The 16,699-nt window shown below is 42.3% G+C and overlaps 1 protein-coding gene across 2 annotated transcripts in view; it reads right to left on the bottom strand.

The window, feature by feature from the left end:
* Positions 1 to 12,172: 12,172 nt before the first annotated feature.
* LOC115158016 (zinc finger FYVE domain-containing protein 9) overlaps positions 12,173 to 16,699 on the bottom strand; it is a 16,552-nt gene continuing 12,025 nt past the window's right edge. The window contains exons 13-16 of one of the 2 annotated variants that reach the window (XM_029706472.1): positions 16,562 to 16,699; positions 13,586 to 13,691; positions 13,293 to 13,472; positions 12,173 to 13,033 (exon numbers count right to left, since the gene is read on the bottom strand). The exon at positions 16,562 to 16,699 is cut by the window's right edge and continues 25 nt beyond it. In XM_029706472.1, coding sequence (XP_029562332.1) covers positions 12,872 to 13,033; positions 13,293 to 13,472; positions 13,586 to 13,691; positions 16,562 to 16,699 — 586 coding nt within the window. In that variant the 3' untranslated portion in view covers positions 12,173 to 12,871. Of the gene's footprint in view, positions 13,034 to 13,292; positions 13,473 to 13,585; positions 13,692 to 16,561 lie in introns of those variants that run through there. The other variant, XM_029706473.1, reaches the window with a different exon arrangement.

Below are 16,699 nucleotides of genomic sequence, written 5' to 3'. Positions count from 1 at the left end.
TGGGGACTGTGAAGAGACCTCTGGTGGCATGTCTTGTTGGGTATGCATGGGTGTCCGAGCTGGGTGCCAGTATTTTAAACAGACAGCTCGGTAACTTCAGCTTGTCAACACCTCTTACATAAACAAGTAAGGAGGAAGTCAGTCTCTCTTCCACTTTGAGCCATGAGAGTTTGACATGCATGTCATTAATGTTAGCTCTCCGTGTACTTTTAAGGGGCAGACGTGCTGCCCTGTTCTGAGCCAACTGCAATTTTCCCAAGTCCCTCTTTGTGGCACACAGCTGAACAGTAGTCTAGGTGCGACAAAACCAGGGCCTGTAGGACCTGCCTTATTGATAGTGTTTTTAAGAAGGCAGAGCAGCGCTTTATTATAGACAGACTTCTACCCATCTTAGCTACTGTTGTATCAATATGTTTTGACCATGACAGTTTACAGTCCAGGGTTAGTCCAAACAGTTTAGTCACCTCACCTTGCTACATTTCCACATTATTCATTACAAGGTTTGAGGTTTGGGGTTTAGTGAATGATTTGTCCCAAATACAATGCTTTTAGATGTATAAATATTTAGGACTAACTTATTCCTTGCTACCCATTCCGAAATGAAATGCAGCTCTTTGTTAAGTGTTTCGGTAATTTCAGTTGTTGTAGTAGCTGACGTGTGTAGTGTTGAGTTATCCGCATACGTAGACACACTGGCCTTACTCAAAGCAAATATTCTTTACATCATCAACGTATTAATCACTACAAAACTTATTGTATGACCTCTTATACACTATATTAGGCCCAGCCTTTGGAACTTTGGTTTTCCTAAATATGGCTACTATATTGTGATCACTACATCCTATGGATTTGGATACTGCTTTAAAGCAAATTTCTGCAGCAGTAGCAAAGATGTGATCAATACATGTTGATGATTTCATTCCTGTGCTGTTTTTAAATACCCTGGTAGGTTGACTGATAACCTGAACCAGGTTGCAGGCACTGGTTACAGTTTGAAATTTTTTCTTGAGTGGGCAGCTTGATGAGAGCCTATCAATATTTAAATCACCCAGAAAATAGACTTCTATGTTGATATCACATACATTATCAAGCATTTCACACATAATTTTACCTGTACAGGGTCAGGTCTTATAAAGGTGTCCTGTTAATTACTTGGTAGCTGGAGGCTGCTAAGGGATTCAATTCATAAGTTAAACTATTTGAGAAATGTTAATTGACATCTTTGCATTATAGTCCCATACTTATGAGATTGAACCTTGACATACTTTCTCATGAAACTAGCTAATGTTCTGGTCATGTAGGCACACATGGTTTTACATAATGCTTATTGTCTAAACGGTTAGCTGAATTTCTTTGTGCCTAGGCTCAAAGTGAATAAAACAGTGTTTTGTTTCACATGGGTATGAATGCATTTCCAGTAGCATGCCTGCCTTGTAGTGTTATCTCAGCCATCTAAACTACGTCAAGCATGTAGGAGGTAAACAAGAGGCCCATTCTGCTTTGTTTGATGAGATGCATCGGAAGACCCGGGGAGCAGAGCGCCTTGCCGACCGCTCAGTGTCAGCACCCAGCCCACAGCTTTCTCCGTGTGGGGGAGGGGGCCTGGTTCAGGGTTGGATAAGGTCAAACACATGATATATGAGTTTGACTTGGAGCTGGTGACAAGTGCACTGTACACAGGGTTTGGTAGGTTACTTTCTAAATGTAATCCGTTACAGTTGCTAGTTACCTGTCCAAAATGTTAATCAGTAACATAACTTTTGGATTACCTAAACTCAGTAATGTATTCTGATTACTTTCCTTTTCTTTTGGATTACTTTCCCCTCAACAGGCATTAGAAGAAGACAAAAATAATCCATCGGATGCATTTGGTGTGTCATAATAGTGGTCTCTGATTCGCTCAGGTGGAACTTAAACTTGCATAATAGTGGTATATGACATTCTGGTCAGACTCGCTCAAGGTGGAACAAACTTAAACTTGCGCTTTTTTTACAATCTGAATTTAACGTAATTGAGAAACAGAAGGGTGTCATAACGTATTTTTCCGCAGAGTCTAAGCCCTGTCTAAAAAGGGAAGGGGGGGTTTATACTAAGTTATATGGAATTGTTTTAAGAACGTCATACCAAGTCTCCTTTTTCTATTTGATTTAGAATTTTAAGACCCTTTGAAGTATCAACAAAAATATTACAATATCTTTGGCCTTAGTGCTATTAGCCCAAACAAACAACAAATAGTCCCTCCCAAAAACTCTAAAGGAAGTTTGTTCTGAAGTATCTGTCCTATATCTGAGAGATATAAGAAATATCAGGAAACAGTTCGTTTACATGTATTTAACCCGTTAATTTTGGAACTGAACAGTGTCTACATACATAAAGTATACTTAAATTCATTTTTTCAACTGGTAACGGGGGACCTTCATATGAGTCTTGTGAGGTCTGTGGGTATTCTAGAGGAAAACAACCGAGAAGTATGTATTTGTGGGAGTCTCACCTTTCCAAATAGAGGTCACATTAGTGTGTAGCCCAAACTGTCCGGATCTTACAGACAGAAGTTGGCAGATCGCCTGTACCGACTTCAGACAAGTCCCAAACAAGTCCCAAGATGCTTGTGAGGGTCGTAGAGAGAGAGAACACCATCATGTTCGTGAGAGTCTCATCTTTGCATAGAGGGGTCATAATAGTTTTTGTCGGCCAAACTGCTCTGAAGCTACAGACGATTTTGTGAGAAGACAGATTTTCGGGATGTCTCATGGTCTGACAAACACCGCTCTAGCTCTGTCACCTTTCACAGCAGATGCGGAAGTGCGACATAGGCAGATGCGGTGGATTGAGACGCATCCAACGCAAAAAAACTAGCTCTGGTTTAAACTGTTTGTTATGGGGATTTTTTGTATTATGCTAGTTAGATTTCCACAGAGATGTGAACATTGACCTTAGGGGGATTAAAAGTAATCCAAAAAGTATTCATATTGTTTTTGAAAAGTATCTGTAATCTGGTGCCAAGACAACAACCTTTATCTCAACGTCAGTAAGACGAGGAGCTGATCTTGAAACTATAGGAGAAAGAGGGGAGAGCACACCCCCATCCATAAGGACGGGGCTGTTGTGGAGTGTGTCGAGAGCTTTAAGTTCCTTGGCGTCCACATCACAAAGGACCTAACATGTTTCACACACACCTGCACAGTCCTGCTCAGGAAGCTGACAAGATTTGGCATGGGATTGTCAAAAAGTTATACAGCTGCACCATCAAGAGCATCTTGACTGGCTGCCTCTCCGATGGTATGGCAAATGCACCGCCTTTGACCTCAAAGTGCTACAGAGGGTGGTGCGGACAGCCCAGTACATCACTGGAGCCGAGTTCCCTGCCATCCAGGACCTCTATATCAGGCGGTGTCAGAGGAAGGCCCAAAAAATTGCCAAAGACTCCAGCCACCCAAGCCATGAACTGTTCAATCTGCTACCGTCTGGCAAACGGTACCGGAGCATCGGCTCTCAGACCAACAGGCTCTGAGTCAGCTTCTACTCCCAAGCCACAAGACTGCTAAATAGGCAAACTGCTAAATAGTCAATTATTGGTACTGAAGGATCTGCACTAACTCTATCTTACACTGACCCTATGCACACTCACTAGACTATATACAGTATACACACTGTATACAAACTCACCCACACACATTCACATACACTACAAACGCACACACACGCATACCGACACAACACAAACACACATACACATTACACTCACTTTTACACTAATTTACTGCTGCTACTTTGTTCTTTATTTTACTCTTATTATCTATCCTGATGCCTAGTCACTTTACCCTGCCTTCATGTACATGCAGTATCTACCTGAAATACCTTGCACATTGATCTGGTACTGGTACTTCCTGTATATAGCTCCACATTGATCTGGTACTGGTACTTCCTGTATATAGCTCCATTCTTGTGTATTTTATTTTATTCCTCTTGTGTTACTATTTCATTTGTATTATTCTTTTTAATCTCTGCATTGTTGGGAAGGGCTCATAAGCAAGCATTTTACAGTAAAGTCTAAACCAATTGCATTCGGCGCGAGCCAGGCACCACGGGGGGGCTAAAGAAGGCTTAGCCCCCTCAGTTCAAACCTTAGCCACCTCAGTTTTAGTTTTATGTCCCTATATAAAAATAGCCAAAAAGTTAAAAGATTGAATGACAGGTTGGCTCCCAAAAAATCTGTACCTCTGCTGCAGTGTCAGCACAATGGACAGGGCGCACTGCTGAAGTGTGCGTAGGCAGCCTGGTCCGATAGACTAGACGTAACATAGTAAATGTAAATCCGGGACACTCAAATTAGTATGATATGTTATATTTGGTATGGTTACATAAGACAGAAGGTTAGTTAAAGGTGCATTATGTGACTTGTGTCAGGAAACTAGGCATATGTCGCACGTCACTACTTTACAGGACAGACATTTGAATGTAACATTTTTATTTGATCAAAAATGCTTTCTAGAACATATAAACTTTAATGTGCCTTAAAAACAAACTTGTATGCCATCTGTAAATACGAATACAATTGTTAAATTATGAACCCAGTTGGTTTAGCCATGGAAGAAGTAAGGAACTTTCCACTAGCCATGATTGGCTGATAATGGATGGGCTGGAAATGCTGAAAGATGAGTTCAGATCAATCTGCCATGTAGCACGCTTCTGTCTATAACATGAGCTGCTTAGTATGCTTTCTAAAGTGGCTTTTTTAAAAGATGTCACATAGAACTGCACAAGTGTTGCTAAGGCTCTCCACTTTCTGGAGGACTGAGTTTTGAAATCAGTGGAATGCCCGGTGGAAGCAGAGTATGATAGCTAAGGAGAAGGAGAAAATTTAGACGTTTGATTGCAAATGCGGAGGGAGTCGAAAAGAGAACACCGAAGGATGTTGTATAGGCTGTTGTATAAAACACCTGTCTGGATTACATCTTCAAACTAAGGGCAACCACGGCATCAGTGAAAGAGAGGGAGAAGTGTTCATCCATGTATACGGGTAAGAGAATCTAGCTAGCTACATTTTCAGATATTATACATTTCTAATTTTGTAAAGAAGTCGTTTTCATTGCAAGTTAAAGTGTACTGTTAGCTAGCTGGCTGTATGATCTGTGTATGATCTGTGTAGTAATGTTATTTGTATCTCAGAGCCATTTGCGTGGCTAGTTATAGCCTAATGTTAGCTAGCTAGCTAACATTGAACCTAGCTTGATGTTTAGCTTTAGCTACCTGTAGATTCATGCAGGGTAGAAATGTCATGAGTTGGGATTATGGTTAGCTACGTGTCTAAACAAACGAGTCCAATATGCAAGTAACCATTTTATTGTACCATTTACACCTTCTAACAAGCTAGAAACTAACCAAAAGCATTGTTTAGAAAGTTGCTTTTAGTTGCCTGGTTTGCTAGATTGACATATATTAAATCCATTTTTAAACAGATAGGTTTATTGGTGTTAAAATGCAACAGTTATGCTATTTTGGACCCCCAGGCTGCTGATGTCATGCACGTTGTCGTTTTTGTGTTTATACTTTTTCATAACGACAATGACAAGTTTGATGTCGGACTACAATAGAATGTTCATGTCACTGGGACAACAGTATATAGACATGTCAATAGAAGTAGTATAAACCAGACTTTAGTCTTGAAATCTTTGGTTGTACACTACCGTACTCACTGTTTAGCACATGGCCTCACATGAATCCTTAACTTGTTATGGATAGGGGGCAGTATTTTCACGGCCGGATAAAACACGTACCCGATTTAATCTGGTTATTACTCCTGCCCAGAAACTAGAATATGCATATAATTATTAGCTTTGGATAGAAAACACTCCAAAGTTTCTAAAACTGTTTGAATGGTGTCTGTGAGTATAACAGAACTCAAATGGCAGGCCAAAACCTGAGAAGATTCTGTACAGGAAGTACCCTGTCTGACCATTTCTTGGCCTTCTTTGCCATCTCTATCCAAAACAAAGGATCTCTCCTGTAACGTGACACTTTCTAATGCTCCCATAGGCTCTCAGAAGGCGGCAGAACGTTGAATGATGACTCTGCTGTCTCTGGCTGAAAAACAGTAGCGCATTTGGTAAGTGGTCAATCTGAGAACAATGAGACGGGGGCGCGCGTGCACGAGACAACTCCATGTTTACATTTTCAGTCTTTGAACGAAAACAACGACTCCCGGTCGGAATATTATCGCTTTTTTACGAGAAAAATCGCATAAAAATTGATTTTAAACAGCGTTTGACATGCTTCGAAGTACGGTAATGGAATATTTTGAATTTTTTTGTCACGATACGCGCTGGGCGCGTCACCCTTCTTTCCCCTTTGGATAGTGTCTTGAACGCACAACAAAACGCCGCTATTTGGATATAACTATGGATTATTTGGAACCAAAACAACATTGGGTGATGAAGTAGAAGTCCTGGGAGTGCATTCTGACGAAGAACAGCAAAGGTAATCCAATTTTTCTTATAGTAAATCTGAGTTTGGTGAGTGCCAAACTTGGTGGGTGTCAAAATAGCTAGCCATGATGGCCGGGCTATCTACTCAGAATATTGCAAAATGTGCTTTCACCGAAAAGCTATTTTAAAATCGGACACCGCGATTGCATAAAGGAGTTCGGTATCTATAATTCTTAAAATAATTGTTATGTTTTTTTTAACGTTTATCGTGAGTAATTTAGTAAATTCACCGGAAGTGTTCGGTGGGAATGCTAGTTCTGAACGTCACATGCTAATGTAAAAAGCTGGTTTTTGATATAAATATGAACTTGATTGAAGAAAACATGCGTGTATTGTATAACATAATGTCCTAGGATTGTCATCTGATGAAGATCATCAAAGGTTAGTGCTGCATTTAGCTGTGGTTTCGTTTTTTGTGACATTGTATGCTAGCTTGAAAAATGGGTGTCTGATTATTTCTGGCCGGGTACTCTCCTGACATAATCTAATGTTTTGCTTTCGTTGTAAAGCCTTTTTAAAATCGGACAGTGTAGTTAGATAAAGGAGAGTCTTGTCTTTAAAATGGTGTAAAATAGTCATATGTTTGAAAAATTGAAGTTTTCGGATTTTCGCGCCACGCCCATCATTGGATATTGGAGCAGGTGTTCCGCTAGCGGAACGTCTAGATGTAAGAGGTTTTTAAAGAGATGGGTGGGGTTAAGGATTAAGAGGGTGTGACCGATGCTGAATGTCTGTAGACAAAGAAGAGCTCTCCAGTAGGTGTCCCAAAACATTCGAGGGCCATTTTCTCAAAAGCGGGGTTACAAGTTTATCAACTTTCAAAGAATAATTGCTTTCCCATTTGTTCCTCAACTACAGTGCATGATATACCATTATCTAGCTCTGAGTCTCAACTTTAACCCAATTTCAAATTTCGCTACATAACAGAAATAGTGCACATAGAACATATCTGCTGCTTCTTAGACTTGCTTTCAATGAGAATGACAAATCTACAACTCAACTTTTCTATTTAATTTGGTTGGGTCCCCCAAAACGTTATATATTGCAGGGTTAAGGCAAAAACAAATCATATGCTTTGCAAATTTGTAACATAATGTACGTTTAGCAAATTCGTAACATATCATACGAAAATGGATGATGGACATTCTCAAATGAATATATCATACTAAATGGAATATCTCAGATTTACGTACACAATAATACGAAATGCTCTGAGACCAGGTTCCAGCACAAGGGCTATGGAAAACTACTGGGCGTTTAGGTATGACTCCTTTGGGTATCCATAAAAAGCGTGAAAAACCTCATCCCTGTTGTACTCTAAATAAATAACGTGATACGCCTCTGCCTGTAATATTTGATTTTGATTAAAAGGGCGGGGTCAAGTTTACAGTTGAAGCTATTTCATTCTTAGCTGTAAAAAGTGTTTGTGTTATTAGACTTATCCTATTTAGCTAGCTCGAACCAGCTAATCTGCCACGATATCAGAAATTGGCTTCCCCAAAGTACCCAAACAAAGGAGGAGAGTGATGAACAGCAGAAGCAGCGTCAAACCACTGAGGCCGCTGCCAAGACCAACAGTAATGATGCTCCTGAGCTCCAGCTAGTGCCGTGTACAGAGCCTACCCACCTACCCAACCTTCCACAAGCGCCGCCATGAAGGCTCCACAGCCGCCTCCACCTCTGACTGTTCCTGATGATCTTGGAACAGAGGAGCCAGCCTAGGTTAGCCTAGAAATCCTATCCTAGCCAACAGGTTTTCTGTAAAAAACATGAATTTAATAGCAACTGTTTCATAGGAAGAGAGTGACTGGAATACTCGGTTACTGCAGAGGCTGCATTTTGTTTCCCATGTCGAAAGATCTGTGTTGGGTCCAATTCTAACGCAGACAAGGCCTTCACCTAAGCTGGGTATTCTAACTGGAAGAATGCTATTGATCGTACCAAAGGATTTGCTAGGCACACATCAAGCAAAGAGCATTTGTAATGCACTGCACTGTGGAAAGAAAGACTAGTTTGATGTGTTATTGGGAACATCAGTGTCACTGTCAACACTTCTTTTTGATGGGCAGCTGGCAAGAAATCGCATGTATTTGTCAGCGATTGTGGACTTTATTGAGTTCCTTATTTCAAACCAGTAATCACTGAGAGGGACATTGGACGCGATCGAGTCAAGAGACAGTGGTGAAGCCTCTGTTGGATCTACGCAAAACAGATTTGCTGGAATCTGAGTTTAGTGTCGCTCTTGCTCCAATGAGGACAAACTTACCCCACTTGATATCTATCTTGCAACAATTCTCCAGGCCTCTCTCCACTATGCCGACCATGCTTACTGCAATGAAACATGGACTGACTCTTGGGGAGGCCACAGCTAGATGCGAGAACTCATTTTCCACTTTGACAAACGTGTTCAGTCAGCACAGAAGAAGCATTCTGCACCTAAGGAAAGCTCATCTAATCCAACTGCCATTTGAGGGGGATCTTACAAGAAGATTTTGGGGAGAATGGAATGATCGATTATTCAGGAAGTTCCACAGAGCATCAAGGAAGCTGCAACTTTTTTGAAAAGGTACGATTGAAACGATATTGCTGGTTGGTTTTTATCAGAATCTTGCTTTAGTGTGTAGGGCGCTGTCCATGGTGGTGACAGAAAGCCGCAACATTTCGTGCCATTGAACCTGTCTTCTTGGTCAAAAGCATTTTTTTAACTTTTGTTTGTGGTATATCGTGATAAGCAGACTTTTATATACAGTGCATTCGGAAAGTATTCATAACCCTTCACTAATTCCACATTTTGTTACGTTAAAGCCTTATTCTAAAATGGATTAAATTGTTTCCTCATCAATCTACACACAATACCCCATAATGACAAAGCAAAAACAGGTTTTTAGAAATGTTTGCAAATTAAAAAAATGAAATATCACATTTACATAAGTATTCAAGCTCTTTACTCAGTACTTTGTTGAAGTACCATTCGCAGTAATTACAGCCTCGAGTCTTCTTGGGTATGACGCTACAAACTTGCACACCTGTATTTGGGGAGGTTCTCTCATCTCTCTATATAAGGTCCCAATGTTGACAGTGCATGTCAGAGCAAAAACCAAGCCATGATGTCGAAGGAATTGTCCGTAAAGCTCCAAGACAGGATTGTGTTGAGGCACAGATCTGGGGAAGGGTACCAAAGAAATTCTGCCTCCATCATTCTCAAATAGAAGAAGTTTGGAACCATCGAGACTCTTCGTAGAGCTGGTTGCCCAGCCAAACTGAGCAATCGGGGGAGAAGGGCCTTCATCAGGGAGGTGACCAAGAACCTGATGGTCACTCTGAAAGAGCTCCAGAGTTCATCTGTGGAGATGTGAGAACCTTCCAGAAGGACAAACATCTCTACAACACTCCACCAATCAGGCCTTTATGGTAGTGTGGCCAGGCGGAAGCCACTCCTCAGTAAAAGGCACATGACAGTCCACTTGGAGTTTGCCAAAAGGCACCTGAAAGACTCTCAGACCATGAGAAACAAGATTCTCTGGTCTGATGAAACAAAGATTGAACTCTTTGGCCTGAATGCCAATCATCACATCTGGATGAAACCTGGCACCCTCCCTATGGTGAAGCACGGTGGTGGCAGCATCAGGCTGTGGGGATGTTTTTCAGAGGCAGGGACTGGGAGACTAGTCAGGATCGAGGGAAAGATTAACGGAGAAAAGTACAGAGAGATCCTTGATGAAAACCTGTTCCAGAGCGCTCAGGACCTCAGACTGGAGTGAAGGTTCACCTTCCAACAGGTCAACGACCGTAAGCACACAGACAACACAGAAGTAGCTTCGGGACAAGTCTCTGAATATCCTTGAGTGGCCCAGCCAGGGCCCGGACTTGAACCTGATCAAACATCTCTGGAGAGACCTGAAAATAGCTGTGCAGCGACGCTCCCCATCCAACCTGACAGAGCTTCAGAGGATCTGCAGAGAAGAATGGAAGAAACTCCCCAAATACAGGTGTGCCAAGCTTATAGCGTCATACCCAAGAAGACTCGATGCTGTAATCGCTGCCAAAGGTGCTTCAACAAATTACAGAGTAAAGGGTCTGAATGTGATATTTCAGTTATTTTGTTTTTATAAATTATGGGGTATTGTGTGTAGATTGATGAAGGAAAATAAACTTTTTAATACATTTTAGAATAAGGCTGTAATGTAACAAAATGTGGAAAAATCAAGGGGTCTGAATACTTCCTGAATGTACTGTAAGAATGCTGTTTATTGACTACAGTTCAGCCTTCAACACCATAGTGCCCACCAAGCTCATTACTAAGCTTGGAGTGCTTGGTCTGAACCCCACCCTGTGCAACTGGGTCCTGGACCCCAGGTGGTGAAGGTAAGCAACAACTCCTCCTCTACATTGACCTTCAACACAAGGGTGCGTGCTCAGCCTGCTTCTGTACTCCCTGTTCACCCATGACAGCCTGGCCACGGACGTCTCCAACTTAATCATCAAGTTTGCAGACGATACAACAATGGTAGGCCTGATTACCAAAAACGACGAGACAGCCTACAGGCAGGAGGTGCGGGCCCTGGCAGAGGGGTGCTAGGAATACAACATTTCCCTCAACAAAACTATGGAGCTGATTGTGGAATTCAGGAGACAGCAGAGAGAGCACAACCGCATCCAAATCAACAGTGACCAGTGGAGAGGGTGAAAAGCTTCAAGTTCCTCGGCGTGCACATCACTGACAACCTGAAATGGTCCATTCACAAAGACATCCTCGGGCGGATGAAGAAATTCGGCTTGGCCCCTAACATCCTCACAAACTTCTACAGATGCACCATTGAGAGGATCGTGTCGGGCTGAATCACCGCTTGGTACAGCAATTGCACAGTCTGCAACCGCAGGGCTCTCCAGAGGGTGGTGCGGTCAGCCCAACACATAACCTGGGGCACACTGCCTGCCCTCCAGGACATCTACAGCACCCGGTGTCACAGGAAGGCCAAGAAGATCATCAACGACCTCAGCCACCCGAGCCACTGCCTGTTCATCCCACTATCATCCAGAAGGCGAGGTCAGTACAGGTGCATCAAAGCTGGGACCGAGAGACTGAAAAACAGCTTCTATCTCCAGACCATCAGACTGTTAAATAGCCACCACTAGCCGGCCTCTGCCCAGTACCCTGCTCTGAACTTCGTCACTGTTACTAGCCGGCTACCACCCATTACTCCACCCTGCACCTTAGAGACTGATGCCCGATGTACATGGTCATTGAACTCTGGTCACTTTAATTATGTTGACATACTGTTTTACCTATTTCATATTTATACTATATATACTGTATTCTAGTCAAGGCTCATCCTATATAACTACTGTTGTACACACATTCTTTTCATATACTGTCTATACACCTTCATATACATATATATTTATATTCAATTTGTAAGTCGCTCTGGATAAGAGCGTCTGCTAAATGACTTAAATGTTATGATAAAATGTATATTCCGGACTGACATTGCTCGTTCTGATATTTCTTGATTTCTTGATTTTATTTTTGGGGGATTTGTGTGTATTGTTTTGTATTGTTCTGAATTACTGCACTGTTGGAGCATAAGAAACATAAGCATTTCGCTGCTCCTGAGATAACATCGGAAAAATATGTGCATGCAGCCAATAAAAATATGATTTGGTTTAAAAATCAAAACCTTGTATGATTTCCTTGTGTTAATATCATGTTTAATGAATCCTAGGTTGACAGTAATGCATTTCAGGGGCAATCGAGAGGAATTCAAATACATTCAAATATGAAAACATTCTTAAACATTCATTCAGTCAGTATGCATCAAACGGCTAGCTACAGATCTGCTGATATATTTCTTTTGAAGTCATTCTCTTTTTCCCATTGCTTTTTAAGGTCAGGGGCTGAATCCAGTCCCCCAGTTTAAAGGCATTCTCAAAATATGGGCATTTCTATTGAAAATATACAGACGTACTGGTCTCAAGCCACAAAATGAAGCAGATTACTATACCCTGATCTCATGGCCACTTTTGGGTTTCGTGTGTGTGTTTTGGTGTTATTCCACAGTAACACTGGTACAAAGCCTGACAGTGGAAAAACAACATGAGGGTGGCATTTATTTCTGCTGCTGAGTTAGAGGCCAAGGCAGGGTGACCTATGGAACAGCTTTGGTGAGTCAGACCACTTACCACCCAGCCACCCCTTGACACAGGCTGGCTGAGACATATAGAGCCTGGAGGTGAGCTTTTATGTCCATTGAATGAGCTTACTCCTTCAACCAATGCTGTTTTGTAGCTCTTTCGAACTCACAGCAGCACAGATGGAGAGCCAGGAGAGAGGATGGTGAGTGGATGGCGCGATGTGGAGATGAGTGTGTGCACTTTGACCCCCTCCCCTAGGAGATGTTTTCCAGGATATAGAAGATGAGCTCTATGACTACGGGTCCCTCGCTCCTCTTGCGCCCCCTGCTGTGGATGATGGGCGTCAGCACGGTGTCCAGGGTGTTGAGGTACGGGGCTGGGAGTGGCAGGCCATTACTGCCGGCCACAAACCCCACCTGGAACATGAAACAGCGATGTTAACCCGCCACACATCTATCGCTTTTATAGCTTTGGTAACATCACGAAGGCCTATATCCCGTCACTGTTTACATGACTAATAACTTCTTCTAATAACTCACATTTTAGGCATTCAAGAATTACTACAACTATTAAAGTAAGATGATGCACAATTTGAAAGATTCCGCTTCCAGAAGGTTTTATTTCTTAACATCTAAATGGTTCAAGTCCAGTATGTTCATTCAATGGCACCGTCACCTGTTGGGAGTCCAGTGTGACACGCAGCCCCAGCTTGGCCATGCCATCTTCCTTCAGCAGCTTGAGGTGTGGACACAGTGCCAGGCAGAATGCCCGGGCCATTCTCTCTGTCAGCCGGCTGTGTTCTGTATGGTGGTCACTCTGGCTCTTAGGATGATCCCCTCTCTGTACAAAGAACACCTGGGAAACACACAAGAGACTCACAAGACATAAGCATGTACTTAGGGAATACAGTACAGAGACAAATGGTACACAAGAGTCAAGACTTGTGGTGCAAAGTTGGATGTGCGTACCTCTGTCCAGCGGATGACCTTTCCATTGGACTTGTATTCTGACTTTTGGAACATCTTCACACTATCGACGGACTCCATGGACTTCCCATCAATGGGGCTGATAACACTGCAAGACACACATGCACGCACGCACGCACACACACACACAGCCATACAAAGAAGGCAAGCGACGATAAAGGGTATTCTACAGCAATGGACAAGAGGGTCCGACAGTCTGAGGCAGACTTGAAAAATGGATGAAGCGACAATGGGATGGGGTTCGTTGATAAGAGAATTATCTATTAAAGGTAAATGAATCAATAGACCATGATGAATTATTAGTCATACAGAATGGTTAATGAATAATCAATGTAATGATCAATGTAGGGATCGATAAGTTTGATTAGTTCTGGAAAGTCCAGGAACCACGGGATAGGGAAAGAAATGTGTGTATACAATTAGGAGGGACACCAGGAGACAGATGGTCCTGGGAGTAAAAGCTTCAAAGCATTTCTAACCTTGAGGGAAAGGAACAGGCGAGCTCGGGATAGAGATAAAGAGTGTGAGAAGTTTTCGGGGGATGCAGGTCACCAACAGTTTGTGTGTAAATGCATGTGCGTAAGAAAGCAAGAACTATATAATGACTGTTTTGTTATCCTGACCTCAGAACGTTCTCTGAATAAAAGCTACAGATACCTTTTGCAGAAAGCTGAGTCCTTGCCTAATTATTTTAACCCATTGTCTTACAAACCTTGGGCATTAGTCAAGGCGAATTGATTATTATCATCAAAGATATAAAATTCCTTTAACATTCGTGAGAGAGAACCCCATTCCTTAAGTAAGATATAAAACGCCAACGTTCTTTACATTACCTTGGAAATAATTGACGACGCGGCGTTGGGACACTCGTTGAGACTTAAGTGATAATGCCCGAAAGCCGGTGTTTGGAGGATATATTGGCACGTCGAGGGCCGGCAAACCGTGCCAATACAGTCCATTTGGAAAGTATTCAGACCCCTTGACTTTTTCCACATTTTGTTATGTTACAGCATTATTCTATAATTCATTTACCGTAATTTCCGGACTATTAAGCGCACCTGAATATAAGCCGCACCCACTGAATTAAAAAAAAAATATTATTTCGAACATAAATAAGCCGCACATGTCTATAAGCCGCAGGTGCCTACCGGTACATTGAAACAAATGAACTTTACACAGGCTTTAACGAAACACGGCTTGTAACAAAAATAAATAGGCTTTAACGAAACACGGCTTGTAACAAAAATAAATAGGCTTTAACGAAACACGGCTTGTAACAAAAAATTAAAAATTTGCAGTAAGCTTTAGTTGTCTTTTTGCACTGAGTCAATTCCTCACGCTGCTGTTTCCAACGTCTTATCAATCGACTCATTAAGACCAAGCTCCCGTGCAGCAGCTCTATTTCCTTTTCCAACAGCCAGATCAATCGCCTTCAACTTGAAAGCTGCATCATATGCATTTCTCCGTGTCTTTGCCATGATGAGGGTGACAAAATGACTACCGTAATCAGAATGATGGGAAGTTTGAGAGCGCTCAATTTAATCTAAACAGTAAACAAAAAAGTTGTTTGACCTTAACCCGTTCGGCAATTTCATTGGTCTAATGAAAGCTTCATGCCGCCAAAAAACATACGTCACAGAATGTGTTTTTTTTTAAGAAAAAAAATTTGAAAGCGGGAAAAATCCATATATTTAAGCCACGAGGTTCAAAGCCTGGGAAAAAAGTTGCGGCTTATAGTCCGGAATTTACGGTAATTGTTTTTTTCCACTCATCAATCTACACATAATACCTCATAACGAAAAAACAAAAACAGGTTTATCAAAATTTTTGCAAATGTATTAAAAAAACTGTAAATATCACATTAATATAAGTATTCAGACCCTTTACTTAGTACTTTGTTGAAGCACCTTTGGCAGCGATTACAGCGTCGAGTCTTCTTGGGTATGATGCAACAAGCTTGGCACACCTGTATGTGGGGAGTTTCTCTCATTCAACTCTGCAGATCCTCTCAAGCTCTGTCAGGTTGGATGGGGAGCGTCGCTGCACAGCTATTTTCAGGTCTCTCCAGAGATGTTCGATCGGTTCAAGTCCGGGCTCTGGCTAGACCACTCAAGGACATTCAGAGACTTGTCCCGAAGCCACTCCTGCGTTGTCTTGGCTGTGTGCTTAGGGTCACTGTCCTGTTGGAAGGTGAACCTTCGCACCAGACTGAGGTCCTGAGCGCTTTGGAGCAGGTTTTCATCAAGGATCACTCTGTACTTTGCTCCGTTCATCTTTCCCTCAATCCCGACTGGTGTCCCAGTCCCTGCAGCTGAAAAACATCCCCACAGCATGATGCTGCCCCCACCATGCTTCACTGTAGGGATGTTGCCAGGTTTCCTCCAGACGTGACGATTGGCATTCAGACCAAAGAGTTCAATCTTGGTTTCATCAGACCATGGTCTGAGAGTCCTTTAGGTGCCTTTTGGCAAACTCCAAGCGGGGTGTCATGTGCCTTTTATTGAGGAGTGACTTCTGTCTGGTCACTCTACCATAAAGGCCTGATTGGTGGAGTGCTGCATAGATGGTTGTCTTTCTGGAAGGTTCTCCCATCTCCACAGAGGAACTCTGGAGCTCTTTCAGAGTGACCATCAGGTTCTTGTTGGACCTGCATTTACAATGTATCCAAGTTCATTTTGTGTGGTTGCTGGTTTAGCTTTCTGTAACTTTGTAGCAAGTACGGTCTGCATGTGTAGGTGCTTTTTGAGTCATGATCGCAAGGTGTTCTGATATCTATTCCAACGTCCCGATATCTTTTCCAACCGGCCCGTTATCTGTTTTTAATGTCTATTTTAGAATGCCCTTCTAGCCAATCAGAAACAAGTACTCAACAACGTTGTAGAATAAATGTAGGATAATGATAGGCTAAAAAAACAAATCATGGGACACTGATCAGAAGTTTAATGACCTAACACTCACCCCTTATTCAAAGTGCATTCCTTATCCAGCCATTGGACCTGGACCTGCTCCTGGCTGTCTGACTGGTCAATCCACCCACAGGTGATAGTGTAGTCTTTCATCTCCCGTAGCGACCGGCGAAGCTCCACCATGGTCTCC

This window comes from Salmo trutta, chromosome 22 (assembly GCF_901001165.1).
Source record: "Salmo trutta chromosome 22, fSalTru1.1, whole genome shotgun sequence".
Lineage (NCBI taxonomy): Eukaryota > Metazoa > Chordata > Actinopteri > Salmoniformes > Salmonidae > Salmo > Salmo trutta.
The sequence above is the reverse complement of the archived record's forward strand: the minus strand, read 5'-3'. Positions and strand labels throughout refer to the sequence as shown.